General features: G+C 39.9%; 1 protein-coding gene across 1 annotated transcript in view; it reads left to right on the top strand.

Moving 5' to 3' along the window:
- DCC (DCC netrin 1 receptor) overlaps positions 1-22,827 on the top strand; it is a 766,342-nt gene that overhangs the window by 403,946 nt on the left and 339,569 nt on the right. Inside the window, exon 9 of the mRNA XM_060027782.1 lies at positions 3,499-3,653. Coding sequence (XP_059883765.1) covers positions 3,499-3,653 — 155 coding nt within the window. The remainder of the gene's footprint in view (positions 1-3,498; positions 3,654-22,827) is intronic.

Below are 22,827 nucleotides of genomic sequence, written 5' to 3' on the forward strand. Positions count from 1 at the left end.
CATTGTCTTAGAATGCATTGGTATCACGTTTGATGTTGCCCCAGTAGGACCCAAGAAAGCATCAGAGCTTGCACCTGAGAAACCTGAGGCTCAGATAAGTTGAGGAAGCCAAGACAACCACCCCAGGCTTTAAACTCTTGAATCCACTCCATAGCCTACATAGCATTTTGATGTGACCTCAGTTTGATAGGATAAGCAGATTTCTGAAAATTGGCACATAAAATGGAAATGTTTAGGTTAAATTGTTGTTTAAAACCGTTAAGAGCCCACATTGAAGAAACTAGTGGTAAATCTAGGGCAGTGCTAGCGTCTGGTTGGAGGAAGGGCTGAGATCACTACCATGGAAGTGTTTTCTAAAGATGCTTTGTTCATACTCTTAACGCTGAGGAAGTATCAGTTGTCCATATCAATGAATATAATTTTTTTTCATGACCATTAGTAATCTGGGATATTTTTGGAGGCTGCTGGAGATTATAAGAACCTAAAACTCCCTTCCTTGTAATAAAATCCAGCATCCCCTTTTATATGTGAGTAATGTTTCTATTATATGATCTTAGACATTCTTACCTGGACATGCCCAGATGTTCTTGCCTCTTTTTCCTTTGAAGAATGCCTTTTCAAGGGGTTATGCCAGCATGTCCTAGAACACAGCTATTTCATCTAAATTATTCAGTAGTTATAAGAATAAAGTCAGTTGTGAAAGCTGTCCTTCCTTATAGATACTCAAGGAGTTTGGTATGCAGATCTGACCTTCAGTGACAAATATGTTGCTTGAAGGTTTAGAAAATACATCCTGAAATGACTCATAACAGATGATAATTACACTCATTCTCCCAGTGGTTTCTGAATGCCCAAGTGTCTCTTCTTTCCCTTTAGGAGCTCATGTCTTCTACGCAAAGTACCCATGATCCAAATAGGCCCCTTGTTTTCCCCTATTGTTGAATGATACCAATACTGGCTCTAGAGGATGAAATCCCAAATTTCATTCTTAATGGTAATATTCATTAACTGTGAGTCCTTTAAAAAAATGTTGTTTCTTTAAATCTCACTTTTACATCTATAAAATAATGATAATAAAACCATCCTATTTATATAAAAAGAGAGGCAATGCATATAAAAATTCTGCTGAAAGAAAATAATATGCAAAACTGTCTACATCCACAAGGCGTACAATCTGATTATGAGGGTTTTCTTTTAAAAAGCAATCTATTGGCCTGGATCATCTTAGTTTGGTAGAATAGATCCGTGTGATGTGTGACACATGGGAGCCCTATCTGATGTTTCTTACTCCTACTTACAGATAGGTCACTATTGAATCCCACCCACATCCCTCCCTCACTGTAAGTCACAATTCAGCCTTGCAGCAAATTAACACAGTACTTGTAGAGGGATACCTAAACCTTGGGCTATATCCAGATTCATACAGGGTGTTTTTTTGTTTGTTTATCGTGGTAAAATATACAAAACGTAGCATTTACAGTTTTAACCATTTTTAAGTGTAGAGTTCTGTGGCGTGAATTGCATTCACCTTGCGGCACAACTTTCACTGCCCTCTATCTCCAGAGTTTGTTCATCTTCCCCAACTGAACTCTGTATTCATTAAATACTAGCATCCCATCCCTCCCTCCACCTTGCCCCTGGTAGCCACCCAGTGTGCATATTTTAATTATGAGCGGTAATGGATAAATGAATGCTAACCGCTATAACAAGCCCTCAAATTTATAATGGCTCTAATCTGTTTGACTCTGTAAAGTATTATAGGAAAAGGATGTTCCCGATTGACAGGCAGTTCTTCTCCCAGGTCTTCTCCAGAATTCTTGCAAAAATTTGACTTCTCCATCATCTGTGTATGGTTTCCAAGGTCTGCCTGCCACATATGTGGTTTTTCAAGGCCAGGCCTGGAATCAGCACGCGTTGTGTACACTCAAGCTCATTGATTAGACCCAGTCACATGGCCTCATCTTGGCTTCAGGGGAGCCAGGACATACAGTCTAGTACATGAAGAAGGAGAAATAGGTTTGAGGAGGATCCAGCCAGTCTCTGTCATATCAGTCAAATTAAGAGTGTATATATGCCCGGCAATCACTATTCATGCCCGTAGAACTTTGTTTTCACTTTTCTCTTTGGAAGCTTACTTTACCCTGGCAGCAAAATAGGTTTTATTTTAAATATCTCCCCAAACAAAATAAAACTGAATGGTAAAATTAAAATGAATATATAATTCCACTGAGATGTAAGAGATATCATCTAGACGTAGAAACCTTAAGAAACAGTTAAGTGGCTAGAAGGAACTCTTTCTTCACATTCGATTGTGCGAGACCAATGAGGATATAAATGTCTAGAATCATGTGGGTCCTTAAAGCGTACTTCAGGAGTTCCGGTTCTTATATGTCAGCATCCATATTCGTATGATTTGTCTTCTCTTAATGTGAACTATAAATCTCACCATGATCAGCAGGTTAATTCGTTTGTTTGGAGCCCTCTGAGGAAGTTTTTAATTGGAAAATAAATTGGACACATGTAGATGTGGCTTGAAGAAAAGGCAAGTAGACACGTGTTCCACTTTCTCCTCACGAGGAAGGGCATCTACTTCTTTCACTAAATTGCACTTAACGTAACCACAGGACCTCAAGCTCTGTACACATCAACACTTGGCATCTGCCTTTTCCTTTCCTACAATGAAGGAAAATGCATAAATGCATTTGTTGACAGTACTGACAAAGACTGGCTTGTGGAGTAATCAAAACCCTGATTTCTGTCATTAGCTGAATGTTTACAAAACGCATCTTCCTGCCTACGTTCCAGACGCTTCTTCTTATTTTACTAGCTCTTTGTTATGAGTTTTGAGACTAAATTGTAAAGTGTCAAGGGAAAAGACTTTCGTATGCAAGATTCATGGGAATGGCATAAACTTGAACTCCCCAGAAACCCTGCAACATTTATTTATAGGCTCTTCCAGTCAGTTTACATCCCATAGTAAGCCTTCGAGGTCTTGCCTTACATGCAGAGTCAACAGGAAATGAGTGAGCAACCTTTTGGTCTACCTTACTGCTGTTGCTCATTATTATTATTTTTAATTAATTAATTTATTTATTTTTGGCTGCGTTGAGTCTTCGTTGCTGTGCGCGGGCTTTCTCTAGCTGCGGAGAACGGGGACTACTCTTCCTTGCGGTGCGCGGGCTTCTCATTGTGGTGCGATGGCTTCTCATTGCGGTGGCTTCTCTCATTGCAGAGCACAGACTCTAGGCACATGGCCTTCAGTAGTTGTGGCTCACGGGCTCTAGAGCTCAGGCTCAGTAGTTGTGGCGCAAGGGCTTAGTTGTTCCGCGGCATGTGGGATCTTCCTGGACCAGGGATCGAAACTGTGTCCCCTGCATTGGCAGGCGGATTCTTAACCACTGCGCCACCAGGGAAGCCCCTCTCTTGCTCATCAAGTAAAGGCTGTGGCTAAAAGTATTCATGTGGGAATAATCTTTCCCTGCAACTTTTATTTCCTAGGGAACGAGCAGTGAATACATCCCAGCCTGGGTCCCTTCAGTTTACTGTGGGAAACCTGAAGCCAGAAGCCATGTACACCTTCCGAGTCGTGGCCTACAACGAGTGGGGACCAGGGGAGAGCTCTCAGCCCATCAAGGTGGCCACTCAGCCTGAGTGTGAGTATGAGACAGGAAGGGCAAATTTAGAAAGCATTTGTTTTCGTTGGCGATATCTTTGAATCCTTTCATAATAATTTATTGAGGTGACGGAATGGAAGGAATATTTCTGAAGCAACATGTTTAACCCGAGGGTTTTTAAAGGTAAGATAACTTTAACAAAATGGCCTTCCCACTTTGGCCATATCTCCATAATGACAAATTAACAACTATCAAGGCCTGGTCCATCCACACAGTCTACATGTTCACTCCCGAGTAAGTGACTGACTCTACCCGCCAGTACTTCATCATCAACATTGGGTTTCAGCCTCCTGCATTGATTTTTTCAGATTTTTCTAAGTTTGTCTATAAAAAGTGTAACATCAAAGGAGAAGAAAAATGGCATAGGACTTCCCAACACAGGGATTATTCAAGAACTTACTCATGCACTGAATGCCCTTAAGAAGCTTCCAAAAGTGAATCTAGATTTAAGAAACGTAAAGAGAAAATCTCTATTGGGCAATCTCATTGTCCTTTAACATAAATCACTATATTAAGCTCCATGATCACAAAGTAATGCAGCTGAATGTTATTGGACCAAGTTATAATTTAGCGATTTGTACTTTTATAAAGGAACAGCCCCCAAACTGTACATTTGAAAAATATTTCTGTATTGTACAAAATTTTGATTTTTCTACTAAACGTCTAATTTATTTGGAAAGATTATTACTGATGAGTAGTCTGCTAGCTTTATTTGGTTCAGAGTTTTAAAAAATTGTGATCTAACAGCTAAATGACATGAAGGACTACTTGTAACAAAGTACATTATTTAGAGATTTAGACACCTACTTTCATCTACTCCTGTTCTTTGTTTTTGTTTTTTTGAATGATGCTATTTTATCTGTATTCCCAACCATTTTATTTAAAACTATATTTAACTTCAAAATCACCTCACATGCTTTTGGAAGAAGGTGAAGTAGAAATCAGAAAGATTTTCATTGGTACATATGAGAAAATAATCTTTGGACTAGGTCAGTTCTTAAGGATTTGAAATCAATATGTTGAAGAAGAGCAACAGAGACGTAGTCTGGCAGCTGGTATCATGCTCTGCACACTGGGCAGAATCTCCGTTCCTTCTTCCACTCAGCCAACGCTACAAAGACCAGATGAGGACAAATTGCAATAAAGTATTTGTTGGGGGTGGGGTTATGACTAAGCTGGACAAGTCTTAGAGATATTTGCCTCATAGAAATAAAACCTCACATAGCATCTTTAAGGGCATAGTAATGTACAGGTTTCAGATCACATAAAAAGAAATTAAATTGAGTTATTTGTAGTGAGGTGGATGGACCTAGAATCTGTCATACAGAGTGAAGTAAGTCACAAAGAGAAAAACAAATACTGTATGCTAACACATATATATGAAATCTAAAAAAACAAAACAAAAAAAGTGGTTCTGAAGAACCTAGGGGCAAGACGGGAATAAAGACGCAGATGTACTAGAGAATGGACTTGAGGACACAGGGAGGGGAAAGGGTAAGCTGGGACAAAGTGAGAGAGTGGCAGTGTATATATGGACATATATACACTACCAAATGTAAAATAGCTAGCTAGTGGGAAGCAGCCTCATAGCACAGGGAGATCAGCTCCGTGTTTTGTGACCACCTAGAGGGGTGGGATAGGGAGGGTGGGAGGGAGGGAGGCACAAGAGGGAAGACATATGGGGATATATGTATATGTATAACTGATTGACTTTGTTATAAAGCAGAAACTAACATACCATTGTACAGCAATTATGGTCCAATAAAGATGTTAAAAAAATGCAGCCTCCCAGGCAGGACAGGCTAAATAATTTGCAGGACCCAGAAGCTACAGTAGAGCGTTAAGCCGTGCTCCACGGGGGACCCTCCTAAGCGTGGGATCTTGTGCAGCTTCGTTAGTCGTATGCCCACAAAGCTGGTCCGACTTCCAGGTTTCTCTTCTTAAGAATGTTTTGTTGCTGTTTGGATTGAAATCATGAGATAATGCTGATTTCCACTTTGCAGTGACTATGTTCACATGTAATTTGAGTCATCAATTTCTTCATTGACTTTTTTTTTAATTAATTAATTTATTTATTTTGGGCTGTGTTAGATCTTCATTTCTGTGCAAGGGCTTTCTCTGGTGGCAGCAAGCGGGGGCCTCTCTTCATCACGGTGCGCAGGCCTCTCACTATCGTGGCCTCTCTTGTTGCGGAGCACAGGCTCCAGACGCCCAGGCTCAGTAGTTGTGGCTCACGGGCCTAGTTGCTCTGCGGCATGTGGGATCTTCCCAGACCAGGGCCCAAACCCATGTTCCCTGCATTGGCAGGCAGATTCTCAACCACTGCGCCACCAGGGAAGCCCCTCTTCAATGACTTTTCACAGATTGTATATATACAGAATCAATAACTTTTAAGAATATTTGGTATTTTAATCAATAAACTTGAATAAAAACAAATTAAGTCAAAATATATATTTTTGAAAATGGTATATGCCATGTTGTATACAGACTGATAGTTGAAAAACCCATAAAAATTCTGTAAAACAATCTTGTTCAATTTTCTCATGGCAGAACTTAAACTTTAAAAGAATGTTCATTTTCAGAAGATCCAATTTCTATGAATCGTCTGAATTCTTCACTTCCTAATCCAACTATTATCCCTGGAATTGTTTTAGTGTACTTTTCAAGGCTGACTGGCTATGATTACATTACATTTCTGATGAAAATTCTACATAGTCAGTTTCACTTCTAGGACTGAGCAACATTATTTTTCTTCTACCATTATTTTTAAGTATCCAGTTTGAAAATCAATATCCAGCTTTTTTTTTTTTTTTTTTTTTTTTTTGCGGTACGCGGGCCTCTCACTGTTGTGGCCTCTCCCGTTGCGGAGCACAGGCTCTGGACGCGCAGGCTCAGCGGCCATGGCTCACGGGCCCAGCCGCTCCGCGGCATGTGGGATCTTCCCAGACCGGGGCACGAACCCCGTGTCCCCTGCATCGGCAGGCGGACTCTCAACCACTGCGCCACCAGGGAAGCCCCCAGCATTTTTTTAATTCACATTTTTAAAAACAAAGGGACATTTCCTAGCCAAGGGAAGGAAAGTCTTTTTCATTTGTATACTGACTAGTAATAACGCCTCATTTCATTAAAAACATTACTCATGATACATTTTTAGTATAATTAATCAAAAAAATAAGTGTGATTATTTGTATTACACATATGGCCTTAACCTTTATAAAGTAAAAACAATAGCATAATTCAACTTACAAGTGTGTTTAATGAACACCCACTGTGTTCCTAATACTGTTCTACACTGTCTGACAGGTTAAGAAAGCACATGTGTGTAATGAAGTAACAGCACTTAGGGCTCTCAGAAGCTTCCTGAGGAAGCAAATATTTTAAATATGTAACAGCAACAAAACAAGTAAGGAAACCTGTAAGAATTTGTTAAATGAAATATTAAAAGTCTGAATCACAGATTGGTTTATGAGCCCATTACTTGTGACGGCCGAGGCATATGATGCCAAGAGCTCAGCCTCTGTGTACCGGTGCCAGATCGAATCTCGGAGACAGAGTTTTGGGCAAAGTAGAAAAGAATAGCTTTATTGCTTTGCCAGGCAAAGGGGAACACAGCAGGCTCCTGCCCTCGAAAACTAAGTGTACCAACCAGGGAGGATTTGCTGAGGAATTTTATGGCAGTGGTTCAAGGGTGGGGTTGCTGATAAGATTAGGGTGTGTACAGGGTTTAGGCTCTTTAATCTTGTTTCAGGTAATCTTCTTGATGAACTTTCTAGTCCCTTTAGTCTGGCCTCAGATGGTCTCCTCTGGCATAAAGAATGCTAACATCTTCATTTGCTGGGTTTTAATTCTATAAAGGACTTAAAGGCAGTGTTATGTGTATCCCTTGAGGCAGCAGCGGGACCCTGCCCCAAGGCTGCACTATTGTTCCTTGACTGTTCCTCCCTTGTCTCTACATCCCCTCCCTTCCCAGATTAGCAACTGTTCAAATCTGCCCTTTGGATCTCAGGGAAGGTCATGGAGGCTGGAGTGTGTTCCCTACAAGAAACGAGGGACATGAAAATGCTTCCATGCCCAGGAGCCCCGTAGGGTCCTGCTCGGTCTCACATATTGTCTAGGTAATTTTTTATGCCTTAATCATATTGTGCTTACCTCCTCAAATAAGTGCTTTATTACAAAGACAGCTGCTTTGGTCCTTTGTATATACCTTCCATTGTTCCTCATTCAGAAAGCAGTCTGAGAATTTATGTAGAATAACTCACTGGGTGCTGGTTTCTGTAAGCATTTACTTTGCTTAAAAATTAGCATAAATGATGATAAGGCATAAAATAAAAACTAAACACCTAACTGAATAAAAGGTTACTTGTTGGTATTGTTGTCTCATATAAGTTATCTTTCTCCAGAAGATGAAAGTAGAAAATCATTCTGGGTTTGAAACATTGAAAGTATCTTGAAGTTTTTTCATTAAGGGCAGTGATAGTGGTCTTACAATGCTAACTGTATTTTGGCCTTTAATAACACCTTTGTTTTATTAAATCACCTCTCTTCTTACCACTGTATGGAGTAAGGATTACTTCCTTTGCAGGCCATTGTTTACTTGCAGGGTGACCTGATTGTGTTTCATTAAGAATTGGATAATTGTCCTTGGATAATTAATCTCTTGCTGTGTAGATAGGTAGATAGGAACAGTTCAGCCTAGATAAACAGTACTTTAGAATATCTTTTACATGTGCAAAACAGTAAACTCCTTCAATTCATTTAGATTAAGAGTATTGTGTAGCTTACTCGCTGTCTTTATTACAGACATTAGGATAAATAAATTATGTTATCAGGACTAATAGGTACGGCATGTGTATTTCATCTTCTGTTGTTAACACAAAATGCCATTTTAGCAATTTAAAAATATTTCTAGGATAAGGAACACTTCATCTTCTCCAAACCTGCTCAATAATACACCAATTCCTGAGTAAGATGGAACACCTTAGAGATCCTGTGCTTCATTTCCTCCTCTCCCCACTCCCCCCCACCTCCCGTCCCACCCCCTCCCCTCCCTCCCCTTTCTTTTCCCTACTCTTTCTTCTCTCTCGACTTCTTATAAGCTCGTCCTTCTGTGTTTTTAGAGGAAGTTCAGAGGCTGATTTTATTACTTGGTTAGAATTGCAGAATTTAGAGGCAAAGGTGGGGGGACGTTTTCATTGTTCTCTCACTGACAAAATGATCTTATCTGTTGAAAATGGGTCTCGTCTGGTTAACATTTGCTTGCTCGTTTTATCACTGTTTTTCCAAATGTGATGTAGTAATTGTACACTAAAATGACATAGCTTTTATACAAATTGAATTTCAAGGTTTCCATATTATTTGAAAATAGCAACTCTGTTATGAAAACCATATTCTCAAGGAATAAACACTGATGGAAAACATGTCTGAAATATAAATCAGCCAGCAACTGTTTCTGAAAAGTGCACACGTACTGCAGTAATCATTTAAAGAGATCAGCAGCCCAAGATCCAGTTTATGAAATAATCACCCAGAATACAAAGGCTTGATTTATAGGAAGGTCTGTGTCTCCTGATTATATCTTCCTTTGGCTAAACCCTTGCTCTTCCCTCTGCCTTTATGGTGTATAATTTCTTTGCTGTATTATCAGCCAGATTTAAGTCCCTGTGTGCTTAAGACTTGTCTAATCTTTTCATACCACATGTGGAGAATTTTTGAATTATTATTTGGGCTCCTTTAAGATGCTATTAAGGCAGTTTAATCATGAAGGATGTTAAAATGGACCACATACTGGCTGGAGGCTTGAGTTAGAACGGGGAGCCTATTTGCTAGACCACAACCCAATTATCCACAAAACCCTTTTATAGTTAAGTGTTGTAAGTAATATTCTTAGTCCATTATATTCTTTACACTGAAAAGATGAGTGAAAGCAACCCCCAAATCGACTTTAGAATATATTATACAGAGGAAATAGGACTTCCCTGGTGGTCCAGTGGTTAAGACTCTGTGCTTCCACTGCAGGGGACACGGGTTCGATCCCTGGTCAGGGAACTACGATCCCACATGCTTCGCTGTGCAGGCTAAAAATAAAAACAAAAACCAAAAATACTTTACGGGGCTTCCCTGGTGGCACAGTGGTTAAGAATCTGCTTGCCAATGCAGGGGACATGGGTTCGAGCCCTGGTCTGGGAAGGTCCCACATGCCGCAGAGGAACTAAGCCCTTGCGCCACAACTACTGAGCCTGTGCTCTAGAGCCCGCGAGCCACAACTCCTGAGCCCACATTGCCACAACTCCTGAAGCCTGCGTGCCTAGAGCCTGTGCTGCACAGCAAAGAGAAGCCACCGCAATGAGAAGCCTGCACGCCTCAACAAAGAGTAGCCCCTACTTGGTGCAACTAGAGAAAGCCCACACGCAGCAACGAAGACCCAAGGCAGCCAAAATAAAATAAATAAATTTTAAAAAAGATAATTAACTGTTTAAAAAAAGAATATATTATACAGAGGAAATAGACATATTTGCCTTTTTCATCTGTCCCTGGATTTTTTTTTTTAATTCTAATAAAGCTCTACTTCTATGGTTGTTATGGGGGGTACTGGAAAGTCTCTGAACATTATGTCTCCAAACATTACTATCCATATCCTAGGACAAGTTCCTTAATCCTTGAAACCTCATTGTCCTTGATTATAAATTGGAGATATGAATGATTTACCCCTCCTCCTCCTGATGCCAAAAGCGCAGCCTCTCTGTGCACCGGTGCTGAATCGAATCTCGGAGACAGAAGTTTTGGGTGAGGCAGAAAAGGATAGCTTTATCATTTTTCCAGGCAAAGGGGGACACAGCAGACTCCTGCCTCAAAACACTATGTATCCCAACCTAGGAGGATTTGATGAGGAGTTTTAGAGCAATAGTTCAAGGGTGGGGTTGCTGACAGGATTAGGGTGTGTGCAGGGTCTCAGGTGGTCTGACTCTTAATCTTGATGAGCTTCTCTGGTCCATTTAATTTTGCCTCAGGTGGTTTCGTGGCTGGGCCTCCCTTGACCACCAACTGTTTGCATCTGCCCTTTGGAACTCAGGGAAGGTCATCGAGGCAGGAGTCTTGCCTACAAGAAACAGGGTCCAAAAAGGCTTCCGTGCCCAGGAGCCCCACAGGGTCCTTCTCAGTTTCATTCCCAGGTTGTAAAGATGAAATGTGATAACATATGGGAAGCCCCTGAGTCTTACCTGGCATCTAGTAGGCACTCAATAGAGAGAAGTTCCCTGCCCCTAATGGGATCAAATGGAAACATAATTCCAACTGCCCTGCACTGACAACCAAAGTGGGACACTCTAGAGTAATCACTAAGGTAATAAGGCTTGATTACTATGCAATCAGCCATTTACGTATATTATTACTTTCCCCCTAATCATCCCCTCCCTCTTACTTAGCACGCTATTGTAGACTGGTTTGTTGTCTAATTTGCCTCTTGTACATCTTTGCAACCCTAACTAAAATTTGAAGCTTTATGAGCAGAAAACACTCTATTATCCCATAACATGTGTCACAGCATTGCCATTTTGCGAATAGCTAGCTGGTTAACATTTGCTGGTAGAATCTGATTTGTACTTAATTGGTGGTGGAGGTGATACGTATCAGCAGTGTTTATTCATCATGATTCTATAAATTAAGCAAGCCAAGTAAATTACAGTTCTGGCTAGCTAATTTCTTGTATCACTTAAACTGGTTTCCAATTACTGACTGCACTGCATGGTAATTTGAGTGAATATTTGGGATGACTGTGGAGGAGAAGTTGACCGTGAGCCAATCAGCTGGTCCAGTTTTGTGGTCGTGTACGTGGCTATAGACTAATAGTAGAAAGAAAGAAATATAAGCACTGATGTTTCATCTTTTTAGGTAACACACAAATGCTGGTATAATTTAAATATTCTCTCATTGCAAAACATGTTTTCAGGTATTACAAGTATAAGATGAGAGACATTAAAGGCTTATGGTATGGTATCCCCGGCAACGAAGGCTTAAGGAATCCATTTGGATTTTTTTTTTTTTTTTTTTTTGCGGTACACGGGCCTCTCACTGTTGTGGCCTCTCCCGTTGTGGAGCACAGGCTCCGGACGCGCAGGCTCAGCGGCCATGGCTCACGGGCCCAGCTGCTCCGCGGCATGTGGGATCTTCCCAGACCGGGGCACGAACCCGTGTCCCCTGCATCGGCAGGCGGACTCCCAACCACTGCGCCACCAGGGAAGCCCCCATTTGGATTTAATGGTCAATTAGCGAGGTATTATATCTTCTACAATGATGTATATTACTGGAAGAATTAGAGGTAGGCTTGTGAGTGTGGGTTGTTTAATCACGTTAGAAAAATTGAAAGCAAAAGGTGAGTCATTCTGTACTTATTCATTCAGGTAGTCAGTCATTCAAAATGATTCTTTTGTGCTATGTCCTAGACTTCATGGTCCCATACCATCACCATTACTACATGTGCCTATTTACATTTCAATGTACTGATGTAATATAAACTCTAAAAGGCAGGCACACTAACCACATCTGTCAAGGTAACACTTAAAATTTAAATAAAATTGAAAACTAAAAATTCAGCACCTCATTAGCCACATTTCAAGAGTTCGTATATGACTGCTGGCTACTGTATAGGACAGCACAGAGAACATGACCATTATTGCAGAAAGTTCTATTGGGCACCCCTGATCTAGATGCTCTGCTAGTACATGAGGGTACAAAAGCAAGTCAGAAAATGTCCTGACTCCCAAGGAACTATTAGTCTAGTGTAAACTATTTTAATTAAGCAGAACTCATTAAAAAGGTATTTAATAGATTAGTCCCCTTTGAAAGTTGAAAAAGTTCATTATGTGTTGAATTAATGTGAAAGATTAAGTTTTAAAAGACCAGAGAATCTAGATCTGAACATATTTTCTGATTAGTTTCTCAAAGCTCCCTAAATATTTTCTCAGATAAAAAAATATATATACATATTATATATATTTATATATATAATATGTGTGTATATATATATATATATATATATATATATATATATCTTTCAGTGCAAAATTAAGGATGAAGGACAAAGATGACTTGTTGTTTGGGTTAATCAGTGGTACAGCATAATTCAATTCCCCTAAAAAGCCTCTACTGGTTCCTTGTTACTCTCTCTGAGCACAAAGCATAATTCAAGCTTCTTCCACTGGTATAACCAAACATCTAAAGAAGCTATCTACTTGGTGAGAAAGTATAGAGAAAAAAGCTACAGATTTCTGACTTCTATTAGGGAGTGTGAAGAAAGATGACAAGAGAGTGTCATAATAATGAGAAGTTCCTGGAGAGTATGGGTATCTAGCCTGGGATAATGAGCTTCCAAAAAGGTAGATTTGTTTTGGGTTTAATTGCCTCGTTTGGTTATGTAGCTACTGAAAACGAAAGTAGGTTGCTTGGTAAACTGAATTAGAGCAAAATAGAGCTTGAGCATCATCAGGGATATTGTCGTCATGCTGCAGCATCCAAATAAAACTCTACTTCAGAGATAAAACAGCTGAGCTGAGCTCTTTTAATGGGACTCCTTCAGTCATATTGGATTCTGTGGAAAGCTGGTGTTCATGAAGTGAAGAAGAGTAAAGACACACAGAGAATATAGCATTTTTACTCATATGTATTTATATATTCTCTCATCTTGACAGCCCTTTTATCTGAATGGTCCATAAGCAATTATTGAGCACCTACTATGTGTCAAGCCTTTTATAAGGTGCTGGAGAGATAGAAGGTAAAATAAGATGGGCAGAATAGTATCCAAAAGTTTAGAGATGAAATTTTTGAAGAAAATATAGTCAGATAAATTGTTCTAAATCATACTGTGGGATCAAATTTATTTCCTCTTTTTTTTAACCTAAAGTTAGGATTATAAGATATTAGCATATAAATAATATATAATTTAATACATATATACATACATCTATATACACACATATACATTTTGTGTTTTAGTATGAAACATGATAGTACTTTTTAGAAAGTAGCACCTGAAGAAATTTATAGTTGACTATCCTCATGTGATACCCAACCCATAAAGAGTGAAACTCATTTTTTTTTTAACACCTTTATTGGAGTATAATTGCTTTACAACGTGTGTTAGTTTCGCTTTATAACGAAGTGAATCAGCTATACATATACATGTATCCCCATATCTCCTCCCTCTTGTGTCTCCCTCCCACCCTCCGTATCCCACCCCTCTAGGTGGTCACAAAGCACCGAGCTGATCTCCCTGTGCTATGTGGCTGCTTCCCACTAGCTATCTATTTTACATTTGGTAGTGTATATATGTCCATGCCACTCTCTCACTTCGTCCCAGCTTACCCTTCCCCCTCCCCGTGTCCTCAAGTCCATTCTGTACATCTGCAACTTTATTCCTGTCCTGCCCCTAGGTTCTTCAGAACCTTGTCTTTTCTTTTTTAGGTTCCATATATATGTGTTAGCATACGGTATTTGTTTTTCTCTTTCTGACTTACTTCACTCTGTATGACAGACTCTAGGTCCATCCACCTCACTACAAATAACTCAATTTCGTTTCTTTTTATGGCTAATATTCCATTGTATATATGTGCCACATCTTCTTTATCCATTCATCTGTCGATGGACACTTAGGTTGCTTCCATGTCCTGGCTATTGTAAATAGAGCTGCAATGAACATTGTGGTACATGACTCTTTTTGAATTATGGTTTTCTCAGGGTATATGCCCAGTAGTGGGATTGCTGGGTCATATGGTAGTTCTCCTTTTAGTGAAACTCATTTTTAAATCACTATTTTAGGGACTCTTTTAACTGCAGGTTATAGTCTGCCTACTCTGAAGTATCTTATGTGCTACACAAAAGGATAATAATTTGACTTTAACTCTTATTCTCTGATTCCAGTGTTCCTGCATTGTTATATTGTTTTAATAAAGATATTATTTCTACTTTGTAGGAACACAGCTGAGGGGAATAATACCTACAACTATTCCCTGTTCTGTGAAAACTCTTTTGGGTCTCAGCCCAATCTTCCCACCTTGGGAAGCCCCATATCACATCCAATATTGAGTTTAAACTGGGCCAGAATTTCTGACCACAGGATGTTTGACAGATACAGGGGATTTCCATGGGTTGAAATTGAAAGATTTTTAAGATGAGGCCACACAATTACTGCTTTCAATGTCCGATGTTAAAATTGGAGTCAAGATGGTGCCACCAGTGTCCAAGAGGAAATGATCATGGCCTTTTATTAACTGGAAGTCGAATAGTGGAACCTGAGCCCGTGATTAATGCAGGTAGCCTGTTCATTACCACCTTATTTGAATCTGTAATTAGTGTTCCGGGTCTTTAGAATGGAGGAGAGAGAAAGGTAGTTGAGAACAAGCATTCAGAAATCAGATTGGATTAGAATTCTGTCATTTTTACTTACTAGCTGACTAGGGTGAGCTGGTTTTGCTAAACCACAGCTTCCTCATATGTAAAATAGGGAGATCTTGCAGGGATGTTGTAAAACTTAAAAGAAAAATCCGTAAAATGGGACAAAACAGTACATCCTCAAATGATTATCCTGAGAATTCAATGAGGTGTTTAGCATAAAATACTTAGCCTGCTCTCTGGCACTTTTTCAGTCCGCAATTAATGCTATTATAATCTTGCATTCCATCACTGCTGTATTCTGATTATTCTCATGAAGTCGTGTTCCTTAACAATGCACATAATTTGTTCATTTCTATCTGTGGGCTGCTGACATGTGTTTGAAATGTTCTCTTTCTTCTTTAGGCTATTTCATAAGTCTCTTGTATTTCGATTTTACGATTTTATTTAAGATTTTAAAAGCAGAAAGCCTACTCTGGCTAATTCACCCCATGAATCCATCTGTTAGTCTGCATAAGCTCATTTTTCCCCCTCCAAATTTGTTCACGTCTTTCATTCATTCATTTTTTTCTTTCAACAAATAGTTATTGTGTGACCCTAGTGGGCTACCCTGTATTTCTCAGCACTGGGAGTTTAGCAGTAAAAAAAAAAAAAAAGACAGACAAATGTTTATCTTTATGAGGTTTCTATTCTAGCAATAGAAAGGGACAATAAACAAATAAAACTAAAGCATGCAGAAGAATAAACTAGTTTAAGGAGATAGAGAATGAAAAGGATAGAGGTGATTCTAGAAAGGAAAGTCAGGAGAGCCTTTCTGAAGAAGAGGCGTTTAAGGGGACCTGGGAATGAATTCGGAGGGATGCCAGCAAAGACCTCGGGCAGCCATATTTTAGGCAGAGCCAACAGCAAGTGTCAAGTCCCTGGAGAGGAAGAGGAAGAGTACCACTGTGTGGCAGCAGAACAAAGAAGAGGGAGAGTGAAGAGAGGAGTCCACAGGTAGCAGGACCCAGACATGAGAAACCTTGAAGCCACAGTAAGGAAGGTGGATTAGTTCTCAGTGCAGAGGCATCTGCGCAGGAGGGGGTGACATGATGTAATTTTCATTTTAGAAGTGGGAGCTAGAGAGGAGGCTAATATGTAGTACAGTCAAGAGATGTTGGGGGGAAACTGTAGAGGTATGAAGGACTGGTAGGATTCAGGATGCCTTTGGAAAAGATGAGACTTGCTGCTGGGTGTGGGATAGGAGAAAGGACAGCAGTCAAATTTACTCTTTGATGTTAAGCCTCAGAAACTAGGTGAATTGTGGGACCATTTTGGGTTCTGAAACTTGATAAAGAGCCAGCTTGGAGGGTGTGTGGGGAGGGGAGAGACATGAGGGACAAATCAAGACTTTTTAAAAAAATATGTTAGGTTTGGGCTTCCCTGGTGGCGCAGTGGTTGAGAGTCCGCCTGCCGATGCAGGGGACAAGGGTTCGTGCCCCTGTCTGGGAGGATCCCACATGCCGTGGAGCGGCTGGGCCCGTGAGCCGTGGCTGCTGAGCCTGCACGTCCGGAGCCTGTGCTCCGCAATGGGAGAGGCCACAACAGTGAGAGGCCCGCGTACCGCAAAAAAATAAATAAATAAATAAAAAGTTAGGTTTGACTGTTAAATGGATTCAGGTTTTATTTATTTAATTAGACTGTAAGTTCAAAGAAGGTGCCCAATATTTTGAATAGAAGAATAAAAGAAAACGCCACATACTGCTAGCCAACGACCAAGGTCATGCAGTATTTAGCTTCTTATAGTGGCAAAACTGAACAGTTGTTGGAGTAACAGGGGCAAATTCTCCATGTTGTCAACTATAAAATATCTGTGCCCTACATGTCCCTGATTCATGTGTTACAGGGATATGCACAGTGCCATGCTCAGAAGACACTCAAATATTTGTCAATCACAGAGAAGCATCCTTCTTAGAAAGCATCCTGGCAGGCCAGTGAAGTGTAATTTGATTGGCTGATCCCAGAGAGGGAGAATTGACTAAAAGGATGCCTCAGATGCACAGCTCAGTCTTCTTGCTGCCAAGATTTTCCAAGAAACCAATCCAAAGGGGGCTAGTTAGTGCCAAAATAAGTGTTAGCCCAGAACCAGCTTGTTTTCTGATATGTCCTTTGCCTGTGTTCATTAAACAGGAGATTGAATTCTAATAGGATGTCTATTCAGAAATGACCCAGCTGTTGAGTCACCTTATTCTCTGAGATGGCATCAGGATTTTATCAGTGGAAGCCTGGTTTATAGGTCCAAGTAAAGACTACAGAATTCACAAGGAGTTTGCCTTTCGGTTTGTAATATCCCTTTTCTTTACCCTTTTCCCTGTCTTGGGAAATCTTATACACCCCGTTAACTCAGGGTACCCAGAATCCAAAACATTCACCCAGTGATCTGAAGCATAAAGTCAAGTTCATAAAGTCTATTTGAGATAGCTAATTTCAATCATTGAGTTATACAAAGAATAAATTTGGGGATCAGGGAGCTTAAGGCCAGTCGTAGGATGGGTCAGTACACAGCGGGTATCACCAGGCCTATATCTATGTCTAGATTGCTCATCCAGGGTTATTTATGTTAGATAACTCTGCTTACAAAAAATCTGTTTCCTCATTTTGAAAATGGATGTAACACTAAACCAATATACGAAATACCTGGGTTCTAAACTGAAACATTCTCTGTATATTGCTGTTACGTGTTTGAGAAGGTCACTTACCTTTTCTGATTTTCAATTTTCTCTCCTAAAATAGGGATTATCCTGCCTGTGTTAGTTCCCTGGGGCTGCTGTGACAAAGTGCCACATGTTGCCTGGTTTAAAACAACAAAAATGTATTCTCTGACAGTTCCGGAGACTAGAAATCTGAAATCAAGGTGTCAGCAGACGCATGCTCCCTCTGAAGGCTTTAGAGAAAAATCTTCCCTTGTTGCTTCCCGGCTTCTGGTGGTTTTGGCAATCCTTTGGCACTTTTTGGTTTATAGGTGTATCACCGAGTCTCTGCTTCCATCTTCACATGACCTTCTCCCCTCTGTGGCCATGTCCCTTTGTGTCTTCTTGTTTTTTATAAGGATGCCAGTCGTATTGGATCTAGAGCCCACCCTAATCTAGTATGACTTCACCTTAATTTAGGTAATTATATTTGCAAAGGCCTTTCTGGGTACGCGTGAATTAGGCAGGGGGTGGTGGATGGGGGAAACTATTCAACCCAATACATAAACTTCCCTAAAAATCATATAGATTGTTAGTAAGTTTCCAAGTAATGTGGGTGAGGACTGAGAAAACTATTATATGCATATATATATGCACACACACACAAACACACACACACACACACACATATACATATATGCATACATATACAGACATATTTTTTTTCATTTTTATTGGAGTATAGTTGATTCACAATGTTGTGTTAGTTTCAGGTGCATAGCAAAGTGAATCAGTTATACATATACATTTATTCACTCTTTTTTAAGATTCTTTTCCCATATAGACCATTACAGAGTATTGAGTAGATTTCCCTGTGCTATATACAGTAGGTCCTTATTGGTTACCTATTTTATATACAGTAGAGGGTATATGTCAATCCCGATCTCCCAATTTATCCCCCCCACCTTACTCCCTGGTAACCATAAGTTTGTTTTCTACATTGACTCTGCTTCTGTTTTGTAAATAAGTTCATTTGTACCCTTTTTTTAGAGAAGAGTTAACATCTATCCTTCTCAAACTATTCCAGAAAATTGCAGAGGAAGGAATACTCCCAAGCTCATTCTATGAGGCCAGCATCACCCTGATACCAAAACCAGGCAAAGATATCATAAAAAAGAAAATTACAGGCCCATATCACTGTTGAACATAGATGCAAAAATCCTCAACAATATACACATTTTTTAAAAATTAAGAAGCTACCTTTTTCATTTAAAAAATAATTTCAGTTATTGCCTCTCAAGCAGAGAAATATTAAAAGTACCCTTAGTTCCTTAAAATCATATTTGATATGATTTGTTCCTACCTTCTTCCGCTCTCCAGAATTCTAACCCTGCCTTGTAGGCTGTAGGACACAGTACTTTCTGAATATTAAGGACTGCGAACTGCTTAGGTGGCCCGAAGCGAACTAGCAAGTGAAAGAAATCAGCTGAGTAACAGTTTGCAGAAGCTGCCAGCATGAGCTGTGACAGGCACTGGCCACACCCTCAGATTTCCACTGTTTGACCTTCAGTTGATGAAAACGCCGTGATCTTTTACTCGCGAACATTGATGGCAGCACCTTGACTTTGGTTTTAACAGCTACGACCCAAAGCATTAATTGCATGTCATCACCTTGAAATCTTTCAACTTCAGCCCATAGCAATCCCCTGTACCTGTGAAACATCCTGTGAAAAAGAATTTTGGTCCAACCTAACTCCTCCATTAGCTGTGACGAAATTAAATGCGACAAAACTAACACTGTCAGAGTTGTGATTAGAACATGGCATGACATTCCTACCACAGTGCTAACGCAGGTCTGTGTGTCAAGATTAGCCATGATAATTTCAGGGAAATGGAAAAACAGTTACCTGAAAGCTAACTGCATTTGAACAATTCTGTAATGAGTTAAAATTCTTATTATTCAAGAAAACATTGCCATAACAGTATAATATTTAAAAAATCCCAGCATTATCGAGCTTATGCCAGTCTGAGTGAGTTATGCTAACCCCCACGCTGAAGAACATGCTAGGGACATCATTTCTCCTCCCTATTGTAAATCACTTGAGCTTAACCTTCAGTCTGCTGTCTGCTGAAGACTTGATTCAAAGTCTTCTCCTACTACCTTGCAGTGAAATAAAAAAATTATTATTATCACTTCCATTCTTCAGAGGGACTGACTTGTAGTTCAATCTAACCAAATGCTTAGGATCCCCAGAAATGACTTGATGCCCCTTCTGGGTTATGTTTCATCATTTAATATAATTTTAAACCACAAATAACAGTGTAATAATAGATTGAACGTATCACTCACATCTTAGATTATGCCAACAGCTTGACTAATTTTATCACTTGGAGTATGATTTGTTCTCTGTCCTTTTGATAATTTAATGTTCTTACAGTAATTTTGCCACTCTCTTTGGAAATACTAAATTTTCTAGAGTTTTTTTTTTTTTTTTTTTTTTTGCGGTACGCGGGCCTCTCACTGTTGTGGCCTCTCCCGTTGCGGAGCACAGGCTCCGGACGCGCAGGCTCAGCGGCCATGGCGCACGGGCCCAGCCGCTCCGCGACATGTGAGATCTTCCCGGACCGGGGCACGAACCCCTGTCGCCTGCATCGGCAGGCAGACTCTCAACCACTGTGCCACCAGGGAAGCCCCTAAAGTTCTTGAGTTATTATAGTGGCATTTCTTACTTCTGTAGTGTTGGGTATGGTAACCACTAGCCACAAGTGTCTGTGGAGCACTTGAAATGTGGCTTTTGCCCGAATTGAGGTGTCCTGAGAGAGTAAAATCCACACTGGCTATTAAAGACTTACTAGAAGCAGCGTAAACTATCACATTAACACATTTCATATTGATTATGATTTGAAGTGACTGTATTTTAGATATATTAGGTTATATATATATTTTTTTAAATTAATTTCAATTATTTCATTTTTACCTTTTTAATGTGGCTACTAGAAAATTCAAATTACATATGAGTATTCATGCCTCACATTATACTGGACAGGGACGACTTTGATATATTCCCTATGTCTTATACCCAGCCACAAGGAAGTCAAAAAGATTGCCAATCTGATATTAAAATGAGTTTTGGAGTTATTGAAATACAATGGTTAAACAAATCCATCTTCTTAAGTATTTCTGAATATTATCTAAATAGCGTCATGTTTAACCCCTATTTTCCTTATTTTACTCCAGATTTACTGAACATTATAATCAATGGCCTTTGAATGTTTGAGTCAAAGACATTTCTTTCCTATTGGTCTGAAACTTTATGGCACAAATGAAAATTTAAGCCAAGGAGGTGGGGTTGGGGAAATAAAAGGAATCTTTGGATACAGAATAGTACATCCGTGTCCCTGTGTTCAGTTTTACTTAAAGTCATTGTCTAACTTCTGTGAGATGATTTACTGCTGAAGACTATTTGTCTTCCTGCTGCTATCTCTGAACAAGCCCAAATCTTCCATGTGGTTAATAAACTTCTTATCTTTTGAATACTGAACATAAAATAAAATAAAATAAACTTAATCCTCAGGGTGGTTCAGTCAGCAGACGGGGAGCCTTTTAGATGCTTCTTAGAGATAGAGGACAACTAGGTTTTCTGCCCTGTGCAATGATCAATCTTCCCTTTGCACGCGTGTATGTGTAAGGGCATTAAAGGTGCTTCTCAGTGATAAATGTCAGTGGAATCGCAAAGTGAATATTAATTTCAGTATTGTCAAGGTCACATGTGTACCCAGGTTCATTGTTATTGGGATTTTTATTGTTGCCACTGTAAGGAAAGATATTTTTTTCTTGAGCTCTTTTTTTCAAGTATCGGGAGCGGAATGGAGCAAAATTCCTCAACACGTATATACGTTGCTTGGAAAAAAGTGCCTTAGCAGAGTCTGATCTGTTAATTGGGGTAATTATTTTGAGTGCCTTAAAAAAGAGCAAAGTGTGGGTTTAGAGGAGCTCAGTTAGGTGGGAATAGAACAAACAGATGATCACAAAATCTGGAGACTAGCTAATGTTCCTAAAAAGCGGCTGACTATATATGGAAAAAGAAAGGAAAAAATTGCAGGAGAAATAAAGAAAGAAGAAAAAAAGTCTGTGATGAGGCCATTCACAGAACTAGGGTGTGAAATCGTCTAGCCCCGAGCCCACAAAATTAAGAGAGAAGTAAAGATGAAGAAAAATAATAGGTTATGACTATCCATCTGAGGATAAATACCCAGCCAGATATCTCTGTATATAGTGAAGAACCTCGACCCCAGTGTGGGTACCAATACTGTGATATTCACCTGCCCACACACCACACCCACACACCTGCCCAGTCTCGCTTTAATCCAGTGTTTGCTATCTCAGTGAACAGCATGAGGAACAACCAGCTATGCAAGTCAGAAATACAGGAGTCATTCTTGATGCGTCTCTCCTCTCACTGCCCAACCTCCAATCCATCAAATGCTGTTGTTTTTACCTTCCCTGTAGCTCTTGAATCCCTCTTTTCCTCTTCATGTCCATCACCATCATTCTAAATCAAGCTGTTAACCTTTCTCATCTGTGCTATAGAATACTCTCCCAACTGGTCTCCCAACACCTACATTTGCCCCCTTCAATTCACAATTTGTATAGTGGACAGAGTACAAAGTCTCTGATTAAGTCTGTCAGTACCTTGACGAGTCTTAAAACTCAACATCTTCCTAACGCCTTTAAGGCCCAGTATGGTCTCCCCCTTGATGATCTCTCCCACCTCATCTGGACCTCTCCTAGCTCCTTGTGGCCCCATCACCTTAGACTAAATTTTAAGGAAGGTTTCGTTGTTTCCACTGCTGATTCTCATGATGTCCGGCACACTGTGAAAATTGGTAGTTATTTATTGAGCATTTCCTTGGTACTAGATGCCATTCATAAATGATTTATTGTTAATCTCCACAACAAAGCCATGAGATAGGTGTTGGTATTAACCCCATTTTTTGTTGTTGTTGTTTTGTTTTGTTTTTTGTGGTACGTGGGTCTCTCACTGCTGTGGCCTCTCCCGTTGCGGAGCACAGGCTGTGGATGCGCAGGCTCAGCGGCCATG

Source organism: Delphinus delphis, chromosome 13 (assembly GCF_949987515.2).
Source record: "Delphinus delphis chromosome 13, mDelDel1.2, whole genome shotgun sequence".
NCBI classification, from domain to species: domain Eukaryota; kingdom Metazoa; phylum Chordata; class Mammalia; order Artiodactyla; family Delphinidae; genus Delphinus; species Delphinus delphis.